Raw genomic sequence first — 27,839 nt, forward strand, 5'->3', positions numbered from 1 at the left:
GTTGCCACAACTGGGCAAATAGAAGCTGTAAACTAATTAATCTGAATCATTTATTATGTCCTTATATCTTTATATTGGTTTAAGGCATGCACTTTATGTAAATATACTAAATTTGTTTGGGATGAATCAATTTTAATTTTTCATTCCTGTTTTGAGCTTTCATTTTTTAGGATCTACTAAGACAGAAATGAGTACGTAATTCTATAGAAGCAAAGAGTTGAAGCCATTGGCTATGTTTATTCACACATGCTAAACTTTAATGTGTTTTGAATGGTTTTGGCTTAGAACTAAACCATTATGATTTGCAAGTTATAATTAATACTTTAATGCATTGTGTCAAACTAGACAATTTTAATCAGTTACAGTGAAACCATGAACAGTGCATGGAGGAAGTAAGTGGAGGTAGATGGCCGGAAAGGCAACCCTAGCACAGTAATAATAAAAATCCACTTTGCATTTGAAGTGGGAGGGACTTTGGCAGGGACTCCTTAACTAAAGACAGCCTTATATGTATGATTCGAGTCAAGACCATACAAAATTACTGGATTAATGACAGCACACCTAGAATTTGCATAGCCTGGGTTGCAAACTTTTGAAATCACTGGGGAAAAATATCCTGGATATATTTGAATAAATAAGCCCTGTAAGAAAATTGTAATCTGTGCCTGCAGATATTACAGAAGGAAGAAGTTTCTTATAAAGTATTATTTAGCCATTTGAAGGAAATATGTTGGGGCACGCTCTTAAGATTAACTATCCCAAGACTGCTTGTTGTTTAAAATTGGACTGCTGTTATTTGAAGAAAACACCATTTGCTTAGTGCTATTTCTCGTTTTTCTCCTGTTCTCCCAATCCAATATTAATTGCTCCATTGTTTGTTTGTTTGCTTTCTAGCTTCAGCACAACAATCAGATGAAGGTTCCGACATTGATTCTGAGCCAGATTTGCCCCTGAAGAGAAAACAACGTCGAAGCAGAACCACTTTCACAGCAGAACAGTTGGAAGAGCTGGAAAGAGCTTTTGAGAGGACTCATTATCCTGACATATACACCAGAGAGGAACTTGCACAAAGAGCTAAACTCACGGAGGCTCGGGTTCAGGTGAGTATTATCCGACTTTCAAACAGACTTCTTCTATTAGTTGTGTAGGAGAACAAATATTTCTTTCATAAAGATTTTTTTTTCTTGGTGAAGAATTATGAGATAAGCTATGTTGCAAGACCATAACTCTGAGGAGTTATCAGAACATAGGGTAGTGCTGAAAGAAGCTGTTTGGTGGACTCCACACTTGATGCTTAATTTATTTAGGTAACTGTTGAAGGTAAGAAAATCAGTGTGATTTATATTTTTAAACACATGTGATGGACCTCGTTTTTTATCTTTTAAAACAGGAAGTATAAAAGATAAATACATAAAAACAGATCATTAAAAATATTTGCTTGTTTCAGATATTGAAACTGAAAATTAAATTAACTATGCCTAAAAATTAACTACTAAAAACCCTGCAAATTTGGACTCCTTACTTTAAATATTTGCATATTCAGTTCTGGGATATCTGGTTTAAAAGAGGACCATCAACATTCATATTTTTTTTAATGCAGTGACTCACAGCTACAAGAAAAGCAAAAGTCTCATTAACATAACAGCTGTCTTAATGTGGCTTTAACCCTGTGACATTTTACATGCCTTATGTTTTTTTTTTTTGGTTCCCTTGAGACACATTGTGTCTCACACTCACTCCGGTGATATCTAGTCTAGCAAATTTTCTACTGTGTAGAACATATGGACTTTCCCCTTAAAACAGCACAAAGGGGGGAACAACCCCAATCAATCAATGGTTAAAGTATCAGAGGAGGTGAACTTTTGGGAATTAAAAGAAGAGCTGAGAATTTAAGTGCCACTTTGCACTATTGAAATAGAAAACTCCAGAGACTCTATCTTCCCAACCACCATACCTCCAAGGTCTCTCTGTATGCTTAAAGGCACATTTCTATTTAAATCTTGGTGCTTCTGTAGTCACATAAATACTTCAATTCATACTTGAGAAAATTCTTAAGTTGCAGCCAGAAAAAGTTATCTGCTAGTAAAGAGTGGTTTAAAAAGGACTGCATTTGCTGAATGGCTATTATTTGAACTATATTCAGATTTACATTAGTGATGGCAAATATATAAACGAAGGGAATACAGGTAAGACAGAGGCAGTAAGAAAGTATGTACATAAAGTTATAATGATAAATATATTAATCTGTTATGAGATTTGGAATTGTTTAAAAAAAGCAATAAAAGTTCAGGATAAAATGAATTGCTGAATAAATAAATGGAGCCAAATGCTGTTGAACAAGGATTTTTTTTTTAGAAAAAACCACACACTTCAACCAATCTCTTGTCCAAAAAATATATCAGGGTAAATTAATGCAGCAAGATTATTGGGGTAGCTCTTTGTAAAAAATATTGTCTGCAAATATTACTCCTTGAAAACTTTAACAACGATTGGCTGTCAAATGTCAATACAAAACACCAGGTGACTCATAAAGTAGTTCTCAACTTATGATCTCTTCACAACCTGTTTTTCTTGTTACCTTCTGGGAGGAGGCTCCGTGGTATCCAAAGCAGAACATCCAGATTCAGCCACAGTTTTGTCTCATACAGTATTAACCTAGTGAACACTAAATCTTCCTCTTTCCGCTATGTATTCAAGATGGACAGTGATTAATATTTATGTTATTTATATGTACGGGTGTAGGTTTATATATATGTTGTTGATAGCATGTTTAAATGTGTAATGTATGTGTACACTTTTGAAAGCAAGCAACAAAATTTCATTTTTCATGTGTGCCATTGTGCCCACAGTAAAAAATGACAATAAACAATATCTATCTATTATAGTTTGGATTGGAACTTCTGTTGCTAAGGCATAGTAAATAAATAACTTGTGCACAATTTTATGACTTATTTTGCTTGGTCATTAAGCAGATCATTATTGTTAAGCAAATCACTGCTGTTGTTAGGCAAACTACATAGTTATTAAGCACATCTGGGTTCCTGCTTTGATTTTGCTTGTCAGAACCCCCTAGAAAGGTTGCAAACAATGATCATATGAATCAGGGAGAGCTGCAATATTCTAAATGTAAGGACTGATCATAAGTGATGTTTTTCAGTATCACTGTAACTGTTAACTACAGTGTAACATTGTAACAAAATGACTACTTTTATTAATCATTGTTTAATGTTAAATAATATTCTTGGATATCAGATCTGGAAAATATTTGACGCTAAAATTTACAGGGAAGTATTTTGAGAGTTTATGGTGCAAAATGTTTTTGGGTTTGGCATAACATTTCCAGGATTAACATTTAGTGATGACCATTTAATATTTGTTACAACTCATCACTGTGTTATAAAGCATTCTGAATTTTTCTATGCAAATTTTCTCATATCAAAACTATGTTATCTTTAATCAATTTTGGTGCTTTGCTTTTTGGATGTTTAAGTTCAAGTCACACAACGGAAATTTAAGCTTCCGATCTTAACTATATTTCACATAATAAAGACTCATGAACACAATTAAGCAATGTCTTTTATAGTTTAGGGCAGTGTTTCTCAACCTCAGCAACTTTAAGAGGTGTGGACTTCAACTCCCAGAATTCCACAACCAGCAGGATCAAGTAAATGTTTTTCTTAACAATGAATTGCAGTGGGCTGTAGCAAAATTCCCTGTGAAAAATAGTACAGGCATTTCAATGGTTTTGGATGTATCAGTCCAATATATTCAGCTTTGGAATGAAACAGACTAGATGACCTTGCAGTTGATTTCCAACTCAATTTCCCAATATTTACATTTTTCCTTTGTTATCATTTTTCTCTGAAGTAGTTTATAACTGGACAAGGCAAGATCTTATTCCCTTGATGCTGGCTGGGTATCTTTTCAAAGCTGTGGTTCTTCCCCCAGGCTTAACTTTGTGAAATTGGCCGTGACATTTCAACTGCCTTATCCTAAACAGAGAATTACCAATGTGCTTTTAAGGGAACAAGATCTCTCATTCAAATAGGCAAAATGTTTGAAAAGAGAATTTATCAAGACAATAGAGGATAGTTTCCTCTAAACAGAGCCTGAGCTTTACAAGGATGAATGCCAAATACGTACCAAATCAAAAGACTAGTGCATTGATAGAGACACATCTAATTTAAGCCAGAAAATGTGCCTCCCTCTTTGCTGTAATACTGTATATCTGAAGTATTTATTTAATTTTAGGCTGCTTCAGTGGCCATGAAAGAAATGACAAGGAGGGGGAGCTAAAGATTGGAAGTAATGGAAATTAAAGGCTGGAAGGAAATGAACAAAAAAGACAAGGAAAAAACGATGGAATTTTGGATAACAGGAAAAACAAAATTAGGAAGTTTGCCACTGCAATAGTATCACAAAGGTAGCACAAAAATATACACAGACATAAACACACACCAATACACACAATATGGCAAGTGTCCCATCATCTCCTTTGTCATTATGTTGCAGAGACAACCCCATCTCTCCCCCCCCCGGTGTGTGTGTGTGTCTTCCCCAGCCTGGTGCCCTCCAACTATGATGTTCTTATTCTCAGATCATCCCAGTTATCATGCTTTTGATTGACAATGTCTTTTTAGAAAATTATAGGAGAATAAATATTTCTAAAATACTGAAATATATAAGGAATTGTGATCTAGATATGGACAAGGATGTGTTTCAGAGGAAGTCTTGTCTCTTTCCAATGTTGTTGTGCTGTAGTTATTCTTATTTTCATTAGCAATGGATCTCCCATCTTCATATTGGTCCAATTAACTTTTCAGAACAATTATGAACTGGAGGGTATGCCTTTGTAGGCTGAAAGATGGGGTGGAGGAATGAATAGAAAGAAATGTGTTTCAGGCCCTATGTTCACTGATGGCTCATTTTCATATACTTGGAAGGAAACACAGCAGCACTTTCTTTGTTGTGGAGAATAAGCACATCACCCCAATCATGAAATGATTGGTTCTTGAGAAAGAAGGTAGTGACAAGAGAGTGGCAAATGTTATGTCAGTAAAGGGTGCTATCTTGAATTGGTAAGATTCAATTTCTTATTAGTAAATGGAATAATAGTGATGCACAGTCTTGCATTTTATATCAATGGTAGAAATATCTTGAGGCAGTACTGCAAATGTGACAAATCATGGTCTTAACTCATAACCTGGATATTTTGTTATCTACTGCAATAGCACAATTGGGGATAAATATTAATAGGGAAAAAGTGAAGCATTACCCGAAATCATTAAATTGGTCAATGTAAACACACTAAGGAAATATGTCTTTTTATTTTAAGAAAAGGCAAGTTTTCTTAATGAGAAAATGTAATAAAAAGTGGCAATTAATTAAAAATAATTACTGTTATTAGGATAATGAAAATAGTAAAATAAATAGAATAATTAAATACTATTGACAGGAAATTAAAATAATAATTACAACTGTTGACAGGTAAATTAAAATAATTGCAACTAGAATAAAATGTCCAGTTAAATAGAAGAATCTTGACAGTGCAAAGAATAAGCATGAAAAGAACTTCAATGGAGTGTTTTTAACATTGAATACAATCACAAATTAGGGCCTTTTCACACACCACAACTAACTTAAACAGGTCCACTTCAGGATAAGGCTATCGTTATAAAATATTAGGATAAATATCTAGAATAGATGCAGCTTAGATATGGGATAAATGGCATCTTGAAACCAAATATCTGTGGAGATTTCAGTCATCCAGGTCATAGCTTTCTCAAAGGTGGTTTTTCAAAAGGCAACTGGATTGTTTTTTTCTTGAGGAAAAAGAACGGATGAACAGAATGAACGACCAGAACCGATGAAGTTTCTTGGATGAGAAGGAAATCTTCTCTTTCTCCTTCTCCTTGTCCTCCTCTTCCTCCTCCTCTTCCTGTTGGAAAAAGTTCAGTTGCCTTTTGAAAAAGCAACTTTGAAACCAAGGCAAATAAGACAAATAAGGTTTTATGGATACTAACTAGCTTTTGAGGAAAAGCTGATATATTTTAATAATTAGTATAATTGGGCATACTCTGTTCATTTAGCTTCTGTATGTACAGTGACCCTTAATCCTGAATTAGTTAAAACTTTCCTAAGTCTTTTAGTTAATCTAATCCAATGCAAGTAAGTCATATATCAAGACAGTCTGACAAATGCTGAATGTATTTCAAAATGATTTAAGCTATTTTCAACTATTTCTAGGTTTGGTTCAGTAATCGTCGAGCCAGATGGAGGAAGCAAGCTGGAGCCAATCAATTGATGGCTTTCAATCACTTGATTCCAGGAGGCTTCCCACCCTCTGCCATGCCAACTCTGCCAACTTATCAGTTGTCAGAATCTTCCTATCAGCCTACTTCTATTCCACAAGGTAGACTTGAAAAATTATTTTGAACTATACTTTGACATATTACTTAGTCCTCTGTGGTTCTGAATCTCTGAAAAAACATTATAATTACATGTCCATAAATGTTTACCCTGGTTTCAGTGGATCAGTGTTAACCTGGAAGGTGAAATCTGGAAATCAGTTTCAGATGTTTATCCTTTCCAATTGGAGAACTTCTAGATGTGTGGCTAGGGATGAAAACTATTATATTTCCATATGTTTGGAGAGTTATGAATTGTAGCTTGATCAGGTTCATCACCCATTCTGGTCCATCACTGAAGGTAACTGTTTTATAATGGTAAATGCTATGTTTGATGCTGGCTCCAAGAATAAATTCTGACAAAAGTTGGATATAGTACTTGAGCAGACAAAAGCCAGATCGGAATTTGAAGAGTCCTGAAACCTTATTAAACAACCATGTGCTTTATTATAGAAAACTTAAAATCAGTTGTTGTCATGGATTCTGTTGTTTAAACAAGGAATTCTGAATTATAGCTGAAAAAACTCAAGAGTTTTGAATCCATTGTTAGAATCTCCTAGTAGTTTCATTAAACATGAGTACTTACAGTTAATAGTTTACTGATGCAGTCCTAGAGTTACTTGGAATCATATGAAAGTGGTCAATCTGAGAGTTTCCTAAATTAATGACATCCTTTCCAAAGTTTGATGATTTATATTTCTTTATAATATATTAATTATCTCAATAGTTCAATAAGTTTCTTTCAAAATTTCAGTGTACACTCCTAATGCTTTTGTCATTTGTCCCATGTTTTGGACTCCCTTCCCTGTATCCTTCTTCCTATTTCTCTTTCCCTTGCATCACTTATCTATTTTTAAAAACTAAGGTTTTCCTGACTCAAGACATGTATAAGGAAGTGAAGCACAAAGGGGAAGGAGGACATGTAAGAAACAAAAGTATGACTCCAATCTCCAAAACCTGCTCTTCCATTATAGTCCAAGTGATCCTGAGAATAAGCTTGGCTAAGTTTGAGCAAGCTAAACCAAACAGAATAGGTTTTATAATGGCTTTACACATGATGTGTACTCAACACTGAATGGTTTTGAATATTGGGAACTGGTCTAGTGATCTTTTCTATGATCTAGGTTTGGCTTTTGAATGGGAAAATGAGGAAATTCATACCTGTGTCCCTTTTCATTGCAGCTGTGTCAGACCCAAGCAGTACAGTTCACCGACCTCAGCCTCTTCCACCAAGCACGGTACACCAAAGCAGCCTCCCTTCAAATCCAGACAGCAGCTCTGCCTACTGCCTACCAAGCACAAGGCACGGCTTTTCCAGCTATACAGACAGCTTTGTGCCTCCTTCCGGGCCCTCAAATCCTATGAACCCTGCCATTGGCAATGGCCTTTCACCTCAGGTCAGTCCTGCTTTTTCAGACACAGGATTTGCTGTATACCCAAACTAAATTGTCTGTTCCCCAAGGCCATCATACAATGATTTGCCAAATTTAAACCATAAAGTATTCTTTATATAAGCCACATGATTTCAGTTTGCTAGTTTCCTTCCTCCTCCCTTTTCTACTGGCAGAATCAAAAGTCATAGCTTATATTTAGTTTAAGGCAATGTTTCATAAAGCAATCCCAAAGCCTTTTTGCTTGTATTCGGCTGTCAAGCATGTTTGATGTTTCCATAATATATATTTTTAAAGTTGATTTTTTTCCTTTCCCTGCCTTTCCTTTAAAAAAAAATCTACAGTCTCATTGATTTTCGGTCTTGATTCTTTGTCATGAAAATAATGAAAAAGATATGTACTGTTTAAATTTAACCTTAGGAGTAGGTTGCTCATTACCTCAGCTGATGAGCAATCCACATTAAGCTGAGCTATAATCAAATTATGAATACATAAATTAAGAGCATTACTGCTCTCAGGAAGCTTATAATGACTTGAAGGACATAATTGTTTTCCTAATTTGCATGAGATTTTCCTGGATGATCATGTTAATAAATTGCCTTGATAATTGAGTGCCAGAAAAGGTTGGTTAAACTTCCTTCTTCTGGCACAAGTTTTCAGCTTGACATTATTAGTTTCTGGTAAAATATTCTGCAGTTTATTCTATTAGTGTGGATTTAGCACAGGTGTTTTGGAGAAGTATCCACTGAATTTTGAGCCATGTCACAGAATTGGGGGGAGGAAGCAATCTATAATTACAATCAGGAAATCTCTTCAGGGATGTGAGAATTTTAACAGCTTTATTTTCTTTCTGCTCTTTCTCTGTGGGGTTAAAAAAAACAGAAGGAAGCTTGGAATGACACAAATGAAAAGTGAAAAGACAATTATACTGAATTACACACTAATCACTGACTATCACCACTGCGTAAGCAGTAAGAGGGCATTCTAATAGGCAGAAAATGAGATTTTAATAGCACAAAGGGTGGCCAAAATAACGACTCCTATCTCTTTTGCTTTTTTCATTTTCTGCAACTTGAGGTCTGCATCTCCAGAGCACACTTCCTGGTTTCTGTACCATGGTGATAACTCTGTGCAGCTGAAGAGTTCAAAGGCAATAGAGTTGAAAAGGATGAATAGCAAAGGCAATGAAATAAACATTTTTGCCCGAAGGCAAAAGTTCATAAACTATTTTTTTGTAACAGTAAATGTAATTAAGTTTCAGCAATTCCTATAGCACATAGTGGAATACAAAACTGTAGGGCTTTAGACCTTAGCAAAAGAAAGATAGGCTGCCATTTGAAAACAAGCTGATATATTTTTCAGTAACAGGGTTTTCAAGATTCTCAATTTCTAAGTGTAGTTTTTAACAAAGACTTGACATTATATGGTGCTGCAGTGATCCCATAATTTCTGGCATTAGAATCAACACATTGTTGATAATTAATGTATTGATGTTTTCTCTTCTAATGGAAACAAAATTATTGTCAAAGAGCAATGGAAAAGTTCAGTGATATTTGGATCAATTATAGTTAATGTTCCTGATAGTCCATTAAATAAACCAATCACTTTTTGATGACTAAAGTGGGATCTGGGAGTTAGTAAAATGGAACAGTCTGGAGCTGTTTGCTTAAGAAATACAGTGTTCATACAAAAGGCATAATATTTAAGAATTTATTGCTATGAATATTGGCAAAGATTGATTGTGATGCTATTTCAGATACGGGTTGGACATTTAGTATGAGAAGGCACTATATTCAGTATAAAACAGCAGAAATCTGCTTTTGGCAGTGATATAGAGTATTAAATTTAACACCCACACAAGTCTGATTTCAGGTGCTACCTGAAGATAAGATATTGCTGAAATCATAGTATAGCTTATTTAAAGTTGAGGTAAAACTAGGTTTCATAGAATATTAAGTTGGAAAAAGTACTTTTGTATTTGCAAAAATTGCATATATATATGTGGTGGTGGTGGTGGTGGTTGGGTGGGTTTTGTGTTTGTCTCAGTGTGTGTATGTGTGCAGCCTCCTCCTCATTCCTCAGTTTAATCCCAAGGAGAGATGTCATGAGGCAACTCATTTACTGGGCATTAGGGTACTAATCACTAAAAGGGTGAGAACCTTGTTGAAAATTTTCTTCTTTCCCTGAAAACATTAAAAAAAATAATATGTCCAATTTCTCTGCCCTTAGTTTTAGGGGAAGAAATTTGGAGCCAGAGAATCTTCAGAGTGATGAAAAGATATGCAACATTAAAAACTGTGCCCGCAATAGCACCCTCTCTCATGTCTAATAATTAAATATTATTAAATAAAGACTACAAAGAAGTTTTCAAGCATAGAAAACTTTGAGGGTGAGGGGTAGGAGGCATCTTTTGAGAAATTGCGAAACAGATTTTGGTCCTGTACCACATTAGTATAAAGTATCTCTTAATCTATGCTGAAAAAACCAACAAGAATTTGGCTTAGTTCTAAACCTGTACATCTCAACTTCTTTCAGATTTAGAGCAAATCTGTATTTCTCATCAGCTTGACTGATTATTCTTCTGGTATCTGTTTTAGTCATTAATACCTGATGGTGGTAAGAGCTCTTCTGCCATAAATGGTTGATCTTTGTTGGAATAAAGGTTAATTGTGTCAAGGGTCCATGCGGTCTTTGCCACCTGGAGCTTTCAACATATGGAAGTATCACCCCTTGTAGGCAGTCAGTAAGGATAGGTGCTCTGGTTGAAGACATATAGAAAGCATTCAGTTGCCAAAATCAGTTACATAATTTTTTTAAAAAAATTCTTCCATTCTGTGATCCCAAGAACAGGACAGGACAGAGGTATATAATATATGTAATTTATATAAATTATACATTTGAATATACCGCATGTTGCTGAAGATTTTCAGTCATTCAGGTAGAATTGTCTGGAAGTTGAGTCATTTGTTGTTTAGAAGTTACTTGGGTAAGCAGGAAACATTTCAAACCAAAAAGAAAAAAAGGTCAAGTTGCCACGACTCAAGTTTCAGACATCATGTGCAGTATGTATATAAATTGTATATTTAATGTCAGCTTTTAAAATTACATTTTCTAAGTTCATACAGTAACTTTCAGACTATTGCTGTTTTTTCTGCAAATGAGACAAAATTTTATCAGTTTCTTTTGATAAACATTTATGAAGCCTAAAGCACAGAGATAAAGCTACTACTGCTGTGAATGTAATAACACTGCTCATTTGGTATATCAGATTATTTGCTTAATACTTCCTTTTTTATTTTTTTTAAATGACATTTACAATTCAGTGTACAATACTGTCCATTTATTCATTTATTTATTGCTTTACTTAGGATTTCAACATTTAAGATATTGTAACATACCATTGCAGTTTATCAGTGAACACATGTCAAGTTATTTGCTAAAAAGTATTATTGCTGTCTAAAAATCAAAGAGTCATAGGTAGGCCACAACACATTAAACTGAATGAATGGATACCTTGTATTAAAAAAATCTTCTATGATCTAGAGGTGGCCCTCAGACCATTAAGCAAATATTTTTTTAGTTTATTACTATTGTATTTGTTTGTTTTCAGAAGACATACTGGGAAGGATTTATATCTGAGAAACCAAAATAATTAGATCAGATATATGCATTGATATATGAGAAAAAAGTGATAAGAGATATTTTAAAAATTATTTTTATGTCTGAAAAAGTCCATTTAGTATCAAAATGCCATTTTTAATAATGAGGAGTGACAATTCGTAGATGTTGCCATTTATAACATTATTTCAGGAGCTACTGAGAAGTTAGGTAAAGTATAGTGAATTCTGGATTCTTTTGCAGTTTTAAACTTGTATAAAAAGTATACACTATGACATCTGTAGCAGTGCAGAATTCCCTCCTCCCATATTCTCAAGTTGGGAACAAAAGAAACAAAAAATGATGCTTTGTTTGGCTAAAGAAAGTGAAATAGACTTTACCTCTGGCATTTAGAGTGGTATTATTATTTTTCTTTAAAGTTGGATATTTTGGATTGAGAACAAATTGTTGAATATTGACAGCCTGATACATGAACTTAACCGAAGCTTTTGGATATAAAATAATTCTTTGTAGCCAAAGTTACTTTAATCTAAATCTAAGAAGTTCATGTAAAGATTTACTGACTTTGCCAATTTCTCATATATCACAGTATGTCAGTTTTCTATTACTGTAATTCATTGAGGAGTTAACAAACTACAGTAAGCACAAACTTTGAGAAAAACACTGAACAACTTGAAAACAGCAGCCCTTATATTTGTTACTTGCTGTTAAATTTAATCTTATTAAAAATCCCATTTGTTTATTTTCACACTTCTGTACTGTTCATCTCCCCCAAAGAGGGACTCAGGAAATAGATGGAAAAAGAATCTGCATTGGGTTCCATAGAAAGCATGTGGCTGGTCCTTCATTTGTTGTGTGTGTTTAGTACACTTGAATAATACAGGTAGTCCTCAAATTGCAACTGCAATTGAGCTCAAAATTTCTGTTGCTAAGCAAGACAGTTGTTAAGTGAATTTATTCCATTTTACAACTTTCCTTGCCACAGTTGTTAAATGAATACCTTGCAGTGGTTAAGACAGTAATGCAGTTGTTAAGTGAATCTGGCTTCCCCCATTGATTTGGCTTGCCAGAAGATCACACTAGCTGGGACTCTGCAGCTGTCATAAGTATGAGTCAGTTGCCAGGCATCTGAATTTTGATCATGTGACCAAAAGGATACTGCAACAGTTGTAAGTGTGAAAAATGGTCATAAGTCACTTTCTTCAGTGACATTGTAACTTCAAACAGTCACTAAATAAATTGTTGTAAGTTGACTACCTATCTATGATTAAATAATACATGTTAATGAAGCCAAGGAGAATTATATAGTCCTGGATGTTTAAAGTGAATCACATATCTAACCTTTACAGTAAAGAAGGAAATCAAAAAGTAATTGCACAGCATACACAAAATCACTATTACATTATCACCTTTCATAAATGCCAATCTAGTTCTTTAAGTATATGGAATACCAATCCAAAATAATCTGGACGAGGGGTAGAATATATAATTAGCAGTGTAAAATAAGGGGGATAAAAAGAGTAAGACATAAGATGCAATGAAAGAGTGAATCTGAGAGATGGTGGTTTGCCTAAAATATTTTAACTTAAATAATAGTTGATTGCAACTCTAAAAACTGGATTTATTGGCACGTGTGAGTCAGTGAGATGATCTGCAGAATTTCATCTCTTTTCTGAAGAAAAGAGTTTTGTTTTTTTACTTTAGGATAAATGGGGAAGTGGGTTTCCCTAGGGAAAAAGGGTTCACAGCAGGTAATGCCATCCATCTAAGCAGTAGTTTGAAATGTTCAGTGCAGTGATGAATGAGAGCATGTGACCCACATCTGTTTTACATTAAAATGGATCCACGCCCTGACATCCTTAGGAGCATTTTTCAAGATTCCCTGGACAGAGCTTCTGTAAATTACATGCTGCAAATGTGTCAGGGTCAGATAAGAGGGTGTCATTAACTCCACTAAAGTTTACTCATGATCCTGTCACTTCAGCTTAATAGTTTAACAGCACCAATAATTTTCTTGGTGTTGATTCATTAAAAGTTTCAATCATGATAAGGAGAGAGCGAGGAAAAAAAATAGCCCCCAAATACAGAACATGCTTGCCTCCCATCACTTACATTGTAGACATAGTTACAGAGCATATTACATGCAAGCATGCGTAAATGAATTAAAACATGTGAGGATTTTACAATGCTAATAGTATGTCAGCATTGCGGTAATTCCAGTCCTATTAAGTGACATCATATTTCACTGAAATAACAGAATTTACATCATTTGACTGTATGTCCTGTTTAATAATTTGATAGATGTTGGGGAATTCTTTATTATATACTGAAAGTGGAACCCATTACATATTTTTAAAGGATATATATGTGACTGTTTTTCATAGCAGAGTTAGTTCCCTGCTATAGCAAATATACGTAGAAAAGTAACATAGCAATTTTGTTGTAAATCAATATTACTGAAAGGCTCAATCTAATTAAAATTATACACCCACCATATCCTATGAGAAACTAGAGCTGGGTAAAAAGGGTGGTTTAGATCCTGAATCAAATTTGACACCTGGACGAGATGAATATATGGGAGAGAAAAAAAGATATTAAACTTTCCTGACAATGATCCAGAACTGATTTTCCATGCTTCCTTGTGGGATTTCTTTTAAATATTTTAGTCTGGCCTTCTGCCTAGGATCCCTGATGTCTTCCATTTAATTCTTACCTGGGCTCTAACATATTCAGTTTTTGAAGGTCGGCCAAGTGCTGTCACCATCTCAGAGGCTGTTACATAACAGGTGATCCTTGTTTAGTGACTACAATTGGCACTGGCAACTTGATTATTTAGTGAAACTGTCACTACGTAAAAACAAAACTGGGCTTATTTTACTTTCTTTGCTTTGCTTTAAAGACCTGCAAAGATTGTAAATGTGAGGAGTGGTTGTAAAATTGCTTTTTCATCACTGCAAACCTTCACTAAATGAAACTATCACTAAATAAATAGTACTGTACGGTATATAAGCTCATAATATAGTTGTGCACCAGTAGTGCATATTTATTTATTAAATTTATATGCTGAGGCCTACTACTTATATGAAATCAGAAATTGTGCACTAATTACAAGACATCTGATATTCCATTCCCAGCACTGATTAGAGTTCAGATACATGTCCACCTCTCTAGAGTGGTCCCTCTTATCAACAGCACCTACAACTTTATGTTTAATGTTTATTTTCAGTATTCATGTTATATTTCATTTTCATTATTTGTGATATCTTTTGATTTATTACTCTATTGTTTTATATTTTATAACTCCTTGCTAGATATTTATGTGTCAGTGGATGTAATTAATAAACACAATAAATATATAGGTATTATCTGTGAAGAAAAATTGCTGCTGCACTGAAAATATTTCATTTTACTTTTTTACTTCAGTTACATAAAAATTACATAAATCAAAGAGTTTGATCTTTGATTAAAGAGACACAATTTTTCACTTTTCATCTAATTTGAGTAGAATCCAATTTAATAATACATTTGATTCAGCTGAAATTTACACAGATATGTAAACAAAAACTGAATGAAATCTGTCAGGGAAACAAATAAACTCCATGTTAGACTGAACTTCTGAGGGTTTTTTTCCATTTCTTTCTGAAGTTAACAGGAATGAATCCATATTCCAAACAGCTAACACATGAATAGATTTAGTTCATATTTGTTTTTCTTTTTCTTTTATAGTTGGAAGTTCAAAGAAGACTAATATTAAAATGTATGATGCATATAATATATATAAAACAATGTTGCCTTAAAAGAACTTCAAAATAATATGGTCTTTCTTCTATCAGATTTGCTAAAATAACACTTTAATATAATGAATGCAGAAGTCTGCTTTCAAACAATACAATTTTTTTAAAGGAAAACAACCACATGGGAATCATGTCAAGCTCAAATAGCCCCATGGCAAAAACAGTAGCAAATAAATGTAACAAATAAGTAAATAATGTAAATACACCTCTTCCCCATTCATATTTTTTTATAAATCTCAGTAGGTGGCAGCACTTAGATGGCCTTGACTAACCATAGAAGCTAAGCAAAGTGAACTCTTTCCTAGTTAGCACTTGGATGGGTGACTATCTCTGAAGTCTAAGACTTTTGACCAGACTAGGAAGCAAATAAATAGATAACTTAATCCCCCAACAAGGCAGTGGCAAAAAGCAGCTTCTATACTGCTGCCAGGAAAACCACATGGATGCTTTTGCTAGGAGTCAAACTTGAGGAGACCTATTTTTGCCACATTCACGTATTTGTAAAATAACAATAATCTAAATTACAATGATATATTTTTTTCCCAGAAAAGGCACAACCTTAGAAAAAGAATCTGTTACAGTTGAATTTATATCATTAGAAAATACAGGAACTGGAAATGTCTTTTTGTATGCTACACCGATTGGGATGGGAAAGAAGAAAGCTGCAGGTGCAATTGGAAGATACCACATTGGGGAAGCATTGTGTGTATTATTTATCCCTTGTAGACTCCTTGGGAAAACAAACTTTTAAATGTGTCTCAGAATAAGTTCTCCATTAGTTCAAGCAGTTAGGTGAAAGCCAACAGTGCCCTTTCAGTTACTCCTTGTTCCAGTGCTATAAGGTCATGACACATATCACAAGGCAGAGTTTCTGCCTTTAGGCTACTTTCCTTATGACTTTCAAAGAGAATGGACCCAAAAATCTAATTATTGAGATGCTAATCAACTGCAGCACAAGTTTGAAAGCCTCTGAAGATATTTCTGAAACAACAATTTTGGTCCAGTTTAGTAGCGATGTCACTTTTTTTCATCCTCAAAGCTACTGCATAACACCTATACTTGATAATGATGGTTAAAAACTTAATTTAATTTAATCTGCTTGTATTTTTATTAAGTTTAAACAAGATGGAAGCAAATTTTAAAACGATAGTGAAGAATCTGGAGATGAGTAATCCCTGTTACAAATGAAATATGAATTCCAAATGCTACAAAGCTTAGAACAGAAAAGAGGACCATCATAATATCTTGCTAAATTGAATGAAGTCTTGGGAAGCATAATTCTACTCTACACCACGCAGATATTATGGACCAAAATACAACTCAAAGCTACCCTAAAGAAATACTGGCATACTGAAAAGCCACACAATAAAAGGCAGAACTACAGCTTTATTCAAAAATTATCTATTGAAAATGTAATTTCTGCTTGATATTTTAGTATAAAATTAGCTTTTTATAAAATTAGTTTTAGTCAGCAAAATTTGTCCTCCTAGAAATTGTGGTATATTCATTGAGCTTAAAATTGCAGAGTTATAATAACTTGCAGAATGAGATTTGAGGGGAAACTGTTGACATATTTATTTAATTGCAATTATTTGCATTCTGCCTATTTGAGCAACTGTAGCAAGTCAACAATAGTATATTAAAAATACCCATAAAATGTATAATATTTTTTAAAAATCTTGATTCCTGGATTTTTAATACAACACCCCCCTCCCCAAGCCCTGCAGAGGAAAAATATTAAAATCCTGTTCTTTTCTCTTCCAGTGCATCAACTGGGGAATTCAACTAAATCTAATTAGTGAAAGTAGTAAATGGAATTTATGAATTCAACAGCTGTTTTCCAAATTAATTTACTACAACTATTGAATATTAACAGGCTTGCAACATTTAGGATGGAATTTTACTATTGTTTGTTTTATTTTGCTTTTTAAAAAAGAGAGTAAACAGCATTTGTAGATTAGGGTTGGTTTTTTTGAATCTTTGGACTTTGAAGTTGTATACCAGCTGCTTGCATTTATATGATGTAAGGCAAACGTTTGTATGGGGCAATTCACAAAATTCCAGTTAGTTTATAAAGGGATTTAGTAAGGCTGTAGCATTGAGTGAACTCTAGATACTTTCATTTGCAGTGAAGGATCCAACTGAAAAGTTTATCTACTCAGTGTGGTCCTAACTTCCTATCTAAGAAAAAATGCCTGAATCACTGTCTATAACATCTGCTAACTATATTTCTGTAGCTTCAGAGAAACTATGATAATGTTAGCCTTACCTCAAGATTCTTTTCCAGATAAAATCTGTCCACCCTACAGAATCTGGGTATCTATAGAGGCTGCTACAGATACCCCTAGAGACACTATGGTGATGGAAACTCAGAAAATAGTATCCTCAGTCATAACTACACATTACAAATCAAATTTACCATTGATGACATCCACCTTTTATTCTTTAAAAAGGCAGTTGAAGATGTTCCTCTTCTACAGGGCTTTCTCTGTTGAGAGACGGTTGTGTTAAAAAGACAACACATTTTTAGAGGTTAAAAAAAGGTTCAATAATTTTATAGATGTTTTTATATTGTATTGTAGACTTGCTAGAGTGCACAATTATTTTTTCAAATTCACACATGTTTTCTGCAAAACAAGATAGCCAAAAAATCATAGGTTTTCCTCATTAATATAAAACAAGTGTCCCATGATTTTGAAAAATTTAAGAGGTGCTGTGGTGCATGTTCAATAATATGATTATTTATTTATTTATTATTTATTAATTCAATTTGTATACCGCCCTATTCCCGAAGGACTCAGGGAGGTTTACAGGGCAAAATTTAAAAACAATACAGTATACAATTAAGTTAAAATAAAATAAAATTAAATATGGCCCCAAGAATTAAAATCTCAATTTAAAATCATTAAAACCCCTCAGTCCATATAATAATGTAATGTAATGTAATGTAATGTAATGTAATGTAATGTAATGTAATGTAATGTAATGTAATGTAATAACATAACATAACATAACATAACATAACATAACATAACATAACATAACATAACATAACATAACATAACATAACATAATACACTTTATACACTTATGATTGTGTATCATCTGACCCATCCACTGCGATAATCAAGTTCGCAGATGATACAACTGTGGTGGGTCTTATTACAGGTGGGGATGAGACAGCATATAGGGCGGAGGTACAAAAACTATCCATATGGTGTAGTAACAACAACTTGCACCTAAACATCAGCAAGACGAAAGAGATGGTGTTAGACTTCCGGAGAAAAAAAGAGGAACCTGCCCCACTTTACATCGGGGAGGACTGTGTAGAGAGAGTTCCCTCCTTAAATTTCTGGGAGTCTACCTCTGTGAAGATCTGACCTGGAAAGTTAACACAACCCAGGTGGCTAGAAAGGCCCAACAGAGGCTTCACTTTCTTAGGATCTTGAGGAAGAACAGGGTAGAACAACAGCTAATGACCCTCTTTTACCGGTCTACCATAGAGAGCGTCCTCTCATATGGTATTGTGGTTTGGTATGCCGGTCTGACAGCCGCGGATAGGAAAGTATTACAGAGGGTAGTGAGCACAGCACAAGACATTGTGGGCTGTTCCCTGACACCACTGGATGACATCGCCAGGGCTCGTTGCCTTGGAAGAGTGAGGAAGATTCTCAGGGATGACTCACACCCTGGACGGTATCTCTTTACTCTCCTACCATCTGGTAGGAGATATAGGAATATAACCAGCCGTACCAACAGGCTGAAGAACAGCTTTTATCCGTGGGCTGTTAGGCTTTTGAATGGGATGTAATCTTATGCAGAGTTGACTTGGGAGGCCGGTGTGTGGTGTAGTTGGTTCACATAGTGTGGTGGGATGGAGGGTTTGTTGTCACTGTGTGTTGGGGGGAGAGAGCACAGGGGGAGGCTCAGCTAATCTCAATGTACACATGTTGTACTTTGACAATAAAGGTTTATTATTTATTATTATTATTTATTATTATAACATAACATAACATAACATAACATAACATAACATAACATAACATAACATAACATAACATAACATAACATAACATAACATAACATAACATAACACTCTCTGTATACACACACAACCATACATATGTGTGTATGTGTTTGTATGTATATATACTATATACTGTGTAGTTTTGCAAAATATGCATTATGCAGGCCTTGCAGTGCACATTAGAGATTTAAAGAAAAGGATTTTCAGTTCAATGTTCAAAAGTAATAAAAATACACTACAGCTAATGACTTTTGTTGCCTAAATGTTTGGGGGGTTGTTGATTAAAACAACCAAACCAAACACATCTCTCTTTGAACCTCCACAGGGCATTTCTAGTTCTTTTGACTATCTTTGATCTTGCAACTGGTTTTAGTTTCCCTTGTAAATTTAAAGCCATAATTTCTCAATCAAGTTTAAAGAAAATTGTAGCTTAGATTTGATGCTGTCTTTTCTTTGCTGGTATTATTGTTCTTTTGCCCTGTGTGTCATTTTAAAGGATATCATTGGCAGCAGACAAGCATCTTTGCCTGCAACACAAGGTAAGAGGCAAGGATAGGAAACAAAAAAGTGGGGCCAGAATGGCTGTGCTTGCTCCTTCTTTGCTGTGTGAAAATATAAAATACCAGAAAGGTTTGTATCTGTGTTATAATATGCAGAATATCGATGTTGATCAGGACACACATTGGTTTTCACAGCTTGAGCATCTGCTACCATGTGACTGGAAAACAACATAAACTCTTTAATGGGAAAACCAGATTCCACCAGTTAAACAAATGCTACTTCTTTTTTTACAGAACAATAAAGAATAGAATAATACAATTTTAAAGTACTAACATTGTGGAATATTAGCACTTTAAAAATAATCATGGTGGAAACTTCATTTGGTTACATATAAAAGATGTCATTGTGATCACACGTCAGAAAACCAAAGAAGACATTTTCTGGGATCAAATACAGAATGTTTGTATATTAGAATAAAATGCCAATTATATGTTATTGCTGATGTTTATGTGATGTGTCTATGCAGAAATCAAGTAATAGATACAAAAATAATAAAGTAATTTGTGGATTGCTTCAAATATAGTTTTTATACTACTTAACCTCACCTTCTCTCCCTTTCTTTTTTATTGTAGGTAATGGGCCTCTTAACTAACCATGGAGGAGTCCCTCACCAACCCCAAACTGACTACGCCTTGTCACCATTAACTGGGGGCTTAGAGCCAACCACCACAGTGTCCGCAAGCTGTAGTCAAAGACTTGATCATATGAAAAGTTTAGATAGCCTGCCAACATCTCAGTCATACTGCCCACCAACATACAGCACTACTGCTTACAGTATGGATCCTGTCCCAGGCTATCAGTATGGGCAATATGGACAAAGTGAGTATTAAGTCATCAACAATGTATGTGTGTTCCTGGAATCTATGTCTTTATCATAGATTCTGGGTTTTTTTTAAACCAATCAAGAGTCTCATTCAAACAATGAACAGTCATCAACTGCAGAGCAATTAAGGTGCTGGTTTGGACTGTGAGAAACCAAATTCAAAGCTATCTTTGGCTGGGCAACCTAAATGAGTAGCAGAATTCGATTGTCTGCCCCAACTAAGTCAGTATTGTTGAGCTAAAACTGAAGGCAGGAGAAGTGTGCATACTGCCTTAAGCAGTTAGACCAAAGGTTGGAGCAATTTATGGCCAATTTATGAAAAATATTTAGTCATAAACCTGTGGGAGATTAGTTCTGGACTGACTATATTTAGAGGCTGGTCTTTTCTACTGTACATGGTGATGATCAGATAAGTATAGTTCAACCGAGCAACATCTGCAGGAAACCTGATGATGCCAAAACGATGACAACACAGTGATATAATTGTGTAAATTATGTGATTACATACTTGTGTCAAGATATCTTAACGAGTATTTATTCAAGGTGCTTGTGTGATTAGCTTCCCCTTCCTTCTTTCCCCATGGATACTCAAAGTTTAGCCTTTAATCAGAATCAGTAAAATTGTACTTATATTGGCTTGCAGCACATTGGATGCAATGCCTTAATCAATCCTTTCCTAGCCTGGCCACATTCAAATACCAGTCCTAGCTAATATATTCCCAGGTAATGTTGACTATGCTAGCTGTGATGATGGAGGCTGCCATTCAGGATCTCTGTAGGAAACCTAGTTTGGGAAGGCTGCCTTGATGTATCTCTTGATGATTTGGGGGATGTTGTGTGCATTAGCAAACTACTGTATTTTCAGTGACCTTGCTGTTTCCTAACCAGCCTTCTATACTGTTTGTGGGATTAAAAATGTAATCCAGCAATGGTTTGGAGAAAGGAAGGAAAGTGATATCTTTCTCAACAAAATCTGATGGGTAGCCAGATCTTGTAATAAAGGCTGTGGTATATAGCAACAAGAATTTCACCAGTGTACTGAAATGTAAGTTTTGAGAGATATGAGAAACAAGGTACTTTTAAAAACTCAAATTCTATTAAACTTGATGGGGTCATGATGCTTCTCAAACCATAAAATGCATACACACAAGTGAAAGAGATATATTTGATACACATTATCTTTATTAATGGTATATAATATTTGCTTGGAATAAAACAAATAAAATGTATTTTTTCCTGTTGTAGAGTTAGATACATTTATTGCAATGATGGTAGATTATTTCAGCAACATTTCTGCTGCATAATTATTTTCTAAAGTGATGTCAACAACATCTTGATGTTATTAATTGTTGAGACATGAAACCTGATTGCCATTAGGTAAAACAGAGGGGTTGTCCAAAATGAAATAACCACTGGCATTCCACTATTAGAAACACATGTTCTTAATGAGGTCAGCTCAAGAATCATTATAGTATATAATCCCAGATACATAGAGTTTTGTCAAACTTGTCTAAGAATAAGCATATTAGTCCCTTTCCTTTGATATATCAGTATTAAATATGACAACGTCAACCTGTAGTTGACACTGCCCCTTGCTGTGGGGTTGTCATAGCATGACTTAAAAAAGCTTATTATGCTTCTTCTTTCTTTCTTTCTTTCTTTTTTTACAGGTGCCTTTCATTATCTGAAGCCAGATATTGCATAAGTGAATGGTCCATTTCACATTAAAGTTGGTCTTGGTCCTGGTCTCATTCCAGTATTTGGAATGGAGCAATCTTCTCACACAAAATGAGGCCCAGAATGCAGAGATCGTACTAGTGATAAATGGGACTTTCTTTTCTCATCCGTGCTTTCAATATGGTGTTTGAACAGGTTGGGTAAAGCAGCTCAGAAAATAAAGACCACAAGCAGTATCACAAATAAGAGTTCAGTTCACTATGGCATTAGCTAAGAACAAATAAGAATAATAGACATTTTCACATTGCTGGGGTGAAGTAAGCATTCCATTTTTAGACTGATGAAGATCCATGGATTAACTTGGACACTGTGATCTGAATGCTGCAAAATTAGAACATTTTTTTGAAACTTTCAGTGCCGACTTTTGACAGTGCCCAGTTTGCAAAGCATGGGCTGAAGAACCTTGTTTAACACACTGGAAAATGACCTTGAAAGGAAATGTTAAAGTCTGTAGGATGCTAGGCTAGATGTTTGGAGACTTCCACAAATAAGTTATTGGTTATCTTCTTGTTTTTGTAATCCTGTTGTTGCTAAGTGTCACATACAAAAGAACTTTTCTTCATAACAGCAAATGACATATTTTGTAACATGCAGAAAAGTTTTGCAAGATTGTTTGTGTTTGAAATTTTCCTAGTCCATGTTACCTCCTGAAAGAAACAAGCAAAAATACAGAATAACTTTAATTTCTATGACTGCTTAACAATGTGCAATATGGCGTACCTCACCAAGCTTTGGCAGCATCCAAGGCATTATATATAGAATCAAAATTATATTTTTTCCAAGTACTTTTATTTTTACAATACATATTTCACTCTTTTAGTATGTAGAGGTGTCACAATTTGCTTGGATGATCTCCATTAGATCAAAAGGGACTTTGGGGGGAAGATACTACATTTAAAATGCTTATGTTTACATTATTTCTAGAAGATACAGGGCATAAATCACTATGTCTCTGTAGTTGTCATGTAATTTTAAATTATACAATTGCATCCTATATAAATCAGTGGAAACTAAGGTTTACATACATTTTGCATTGTGACATTTTCAAATGTCAATAAATTTGTCTTTTGAAATGTTAGGAGGGACAGGAAGGTGGCAGGCAGTGTTATTTATTTTTCTTTTTTCTTGGAATGGCGAGTGAGGTAGAGCACAAATTCATTCCTTTTAGCATTCAGTTCAACGAAATTAGTAATTTAGTAGGACTAGGATATCATATAGAACAGGGGTGTCAAACTGCCAGCCCTTGGGCTGTTTGCATCATATGAATACCGTGTCCACCCCAGCTCCAGCAATGCAAAAAAAGTCGTGATATGTCGTGACATGTCACATGACGTGGTGAGTTTGACACCCGTGATATAGAATTTAGTTGACACATTGGTCTTAAAGAGTGATTGAACAAAATACTATCTTTATGTTACATTCTCTATCAACAACGATATGTGTTGTAAAAACAAAAAAAATCTCATATTAAAAAAGCGCAGTAAATATTTACTATTTATAATGAATAAACAGCTATGAAAACTTGCTAAGCACTTACTGCTTTTGTTGATGAATTTTGTGAGCTTGTATTGATATAATATCATTTGATTTTCAAAAACATTGCTATTCTTCAGATAAAATGTATATGATATTTTATCATAAAAAGGAGAACAAAGAGGAAAAATTATTGTGTTCTTTGACTATGGAGTTTCTCAATCACCCAGGTCATGACTGTCCCAAAGGTACTTTTCCAAAAGGCAACTAGACTTTCTTGGCTTTTTTCTTTGAAAATGTTTCATTTCTCATCCAAGAAGAAGAAGCTTTTTGAATGAGAGTTGTTGTCATGGAAAAACCAAGGAAGTCCAGTTGCCATTTGGAGAAGCATCTTTGTGTCCTTTCCACTCTAATCTTTCAACCTTGTCTCAATAATGCTAATCAACAATATTGCTAATGTTTTGAGAACTGAAGATTTTTCCTCGCTGGGACTTGTAGTAGTATGTGGGAATGATCTTGAAGATTAAAGGGACCTTGTCTCCTCCACAGAAGGAGATGTGCCAATTAATTTATTGTTTTTGAATTTTGATTGGCTCATGGGGTTCTGTTTGTTATCAGCATTTAGAGAACTGAAGAAGTAAAGTCAATCTCAGGTTGACTTCACACTGTTTGTGATGACTGGATGAATGGAAACAAGACATGCTCTTTGTCAAAGCATGGGCCTAACAAGCTTAATTCTGTACATATGGATTACCAGGAAACAAAGGTGCCCTCCCTTGAAATAAGAGAAGAAGGGTTTAGGAAGCTTTTATCTGACCTTCTGTGTTATGTTGTCTTCAAGTGGTAGACTTGGTAGCTTGGTACAACAACTATCATTTTCTGAATTATTGACTATTGTTGCAGCTTTCCTGAATCTGAATCTCAGATAAGAATCCTTTACACAGCCTTACATAATGACATGTGACATTAAGCTTCCAAAAAACCCACCTTTTTTACTGTGCTTCTCTCCTATTGCAATGTAATCTGTAAGGAAATTACTCTATTACAGGGGTGTCAAACTGCCACCCCATGGGCCGGATGTGTCATGGCAAAATCATGCCTACCCCATTGCCGGCAATGGAAAAAAAGTCATGATGCTTGATTTGATTTGATTTGATTAAATTTATATGCCGCCCTTTTCCCTGAGGACTCAGGGTGGCTCACAACCATAAAAATTAAAAAAGATAAAGTAAAAAATTTAAAAAAGAATTAAACAATAGATGCAATAAATACAAGACAATTTAACCCAGTAAAAAGCCTAATTAAAAACCGTAGTCAGTCCAGGCCCGCTTGTTGGAACAACCAGGTCTTCAGGTCACGGCGGAAGGACCGAAGGTCAGGGGCCGTCCGCAGCTCCGGGGGTAGTTCATTCCAGAGGGTCATTCTCTCACCCGGGGGTCGCCAGCCAGCATTGCCTGGCCGACGGCACCCTGAGGAGGCCGACTGTGGGAGTGAACTGGGCAATGGGAGGTTGATAATGGCAGCAGGTGGTCTCGCAAGTACCCCGGGCCTAAGCCATGTAGGGCTTTAAAGGTTATAACCAGCACCTTGAATCACACTCAGAGGGTAACCGGAAGCCAATGCAGCTCGCGCAGGAGTGGTGTAACATGGGAGTACCGAGACACTCCCATAAGCACCCGCGTGGCCACATTTTGCACCAGTTGAAGCCTCCAGGTGCTCTTCAAGGGCAGCCCCATGTAAAGAGCATTGCAGTAATCCAGGTGAGAAGTGATGAGGGCATGGGTAACCGTGCATAGGGCATCTCGGTCCAAAAAGGGGTGCAACTGGCACACTAGGCGAACCTGTGCGAAGGCCCCCCTGGTCACGGCCGTTAGATGATCTTCCAAATTAAGCTGTGAATCCAGGAGGACACCCAAGTTGCGAGCCCTTTCTGAGGGGGGCAATATTTCACAAAACGTCACATGATGTTGCAAACTTGACACCCTTGTTCTAATACCTTGGTCCTGTTCTAAAATTTTGTTTTTTTAAATTCAAAGTTCAATTGGAGCCAAGTTGTTCCTCAGGTTTATTCTCCAATAATCCATTTTAAAATTAATTTCTTCTTAATGTTGAAAAACAACATACAGCAGGATTAAAACTCAGTATTAAAGAATGTGTCCTGTTCTGCTCCACACACACACACATACCCCAAGGGTTGAAGTTTTATTAGGGCTTCATCAACTCCAAATAGTATACCCAGTATTAAACCACTCCCACCCCCACAGTAACTAGTGCAAACCTCAATCAATCCAATTCTCCTGTCTGGAAATACAGTGCAAGCTGATAAAATCTCCTCACCAGGTTCAGAGTACAAAGACAAGTTCACTGTCTGAGTACAAATAATCAAAACCAAAATCCAAGTCAAATGTCAAAGAAGCAAGTCCAATGTCCAAAAACAGCGTTCAAGTCCAGTAGCAGAGTCGAAATTTAAATCCATGGCAAAGATCACGATGACTGAATGAATGCACTGGGAGAAACTGATGAGTTGTGCCCAGTTATATTATGCTCCATGTAATGGATTAAATAAGGGACGCGGTGGCTCAGTGGGTTAGGACGCTGAACTTGTCGATTGGAAGGTCAGCAGTTTGGCGGGTCGAATCCCGAGTGCCGCGTAACAGAGTGAGCGCCTGTTACTCGTCCCAGCTTCTGCCCACCTAGCAGTTCGAAAGCACGTAAAAATGCAAGTAGAAAAATAGGGACCACTACGGTGGGAAGGTAACAGCGTTCCGTGTGCCTTTGGTGTCTAGTCATGCCGGCCACATGACCACGGAGACGTCCTCGGACAAGCGCTGGCTCTTCGGCTATGAAACAGAGATGAGCACCGGCCCCTAGAGTCGGAAACGACTAGCACGCATGTGCGGGGGAACCTTTACCTTTACCTTTTAATGGATTAAATAGCTACTGACCAGTACAGCTCAACAGGAGGTGTGAAGCTGCTGCCTTGCAAGTAGCCCTACTGATCTTCATTGTGCCTGCCTACTCAGTCCTGCACATTTGTGGAGGAGGTGAAGGAGGCAATTCCTCCACATCTCTGCTGACCATTTGCAGCTGTGCACCTTCTTCCTCCTCGGTCTTCCCACAGGGCTTCTAGTGTCTCCAGCTGCAGCTGTGCCTCTCTTTTTTCTCATCAGCTGGCTCTTCGTGTGTTTGCCCTTCAGTCAATCTCTCCACTGAGCCTGGCTTCTCCACTCCTGGCTTGGAGCTCTTGGCAACTTCTTGGTGCTGCTCCGAGAAGTTTGCTCCCTCCTCCAAAGTCCCTGGGACTGTCTCTTCCTCCTCATCCAAGCTGGTGTCCAGGGAGGCCATCACAGAATCAGTAGTGGGATTCATCCAGTTTGCACCAGTTCGCTAGAACTGGTAGCTAATTTTTTGTTGCCCAGGCCCAGAATGGACTTCTGGAAGCAGCAAACAGAGAACCAGTTGTTCACATATTTGAATCCCACCGCTGCACAGAATGTCCCAGTTTTTAGGCTCTTCAGCTTTTGGGACTCAATTGCTAAGGGGTGTTTTGAAGTACCTTTTCAAGTGGATTCTGAAATATCTAAAAGACAGAACAGTTTTAAGATGCCCATCTAGCTTCAATCTTTTCTTTTTCCTGTAATTAGTACCTCTATTTTTTTATTCTGTCAAAATAAAGTACAAGGGAGAAGCAATTTCTTTCCTATAGGCTTTTTTTGCCTGACAGAATTTGGACCATTCCAAATTAATTTTATTTCCTCCAGGGAAAGTCTCAGGATAGTGAAAGTACTACTTTAAAAGCAGCTTGGAATAGGTGAGAGAAAATAATTTCCAAGAGAAAAACACATACCTGTTCAGCTATTTTGTGATTATTTTTATGGGAAAACTAGTAAACTGAAAAATGAAGAAACTGAACGTTAATTTAGACATGTTTGGAATTATCAGGAATTCCATGGGACTGACTTAAGCCTGTTAACCACCCCTGAATATGTGGGCTTTGGTGGGTAAACT

At 35.8% G+C, this 27,839-nt stretch overlaps 1 protein-coding gene across 4 annotated transcripts in view; it reads left to right on the plus strand.

The window, feature by feature from the left end:
- Window positions 1-22,712, plus strand: part of PAX3 (paired box 3) — a gene marked incomplete at both ends in the record, with an annotated part of 96,060 nt that extends 73,348 nt beyond the window's left edge. For 2 of the 4 annotated variants that reach the window (XM_083364296.1, XM_083364297.1), the window contains 5 exons: window positions 895-1,100; window positions 6,247-6,412; window positions 7,590-7,804; window positions 20,371-20,617; window positions 22,292-22,712. In XM_083364296.1, the coding sequence (XP_083220422.1) occupies window positions 895-1,100; window positions 6,247-6,412; window positions 7,590-7,804; window positions 20,371-20,617; window positions 22,292-22,326 (869 nt within the window). Of the gene's footprint in view, window positions 1-894; window positions 1,101-6,246; window positions 6,413-7,589; window positions 7,853-20,370; window positions 20,618-22,291 lie in introns of those variants that run through there. The other 2 variants (XM_083364298.1, XM_083364299.1) reach the window with 2 other exon arrangements.
- Window positions 22,713-27,839: the final 5,127 nt, after the last annotated feature.

Source organism: Vipera ursinii (assembly GCF_947247035.1).
Source record: "Vipera ursinii genome assembly, chromosome: 5".
NCBI lineage: Eukaryota > Metazoa > Chordata > Lepidosauria > Squamata > Viperidae > Vipera > Vipera ursinii.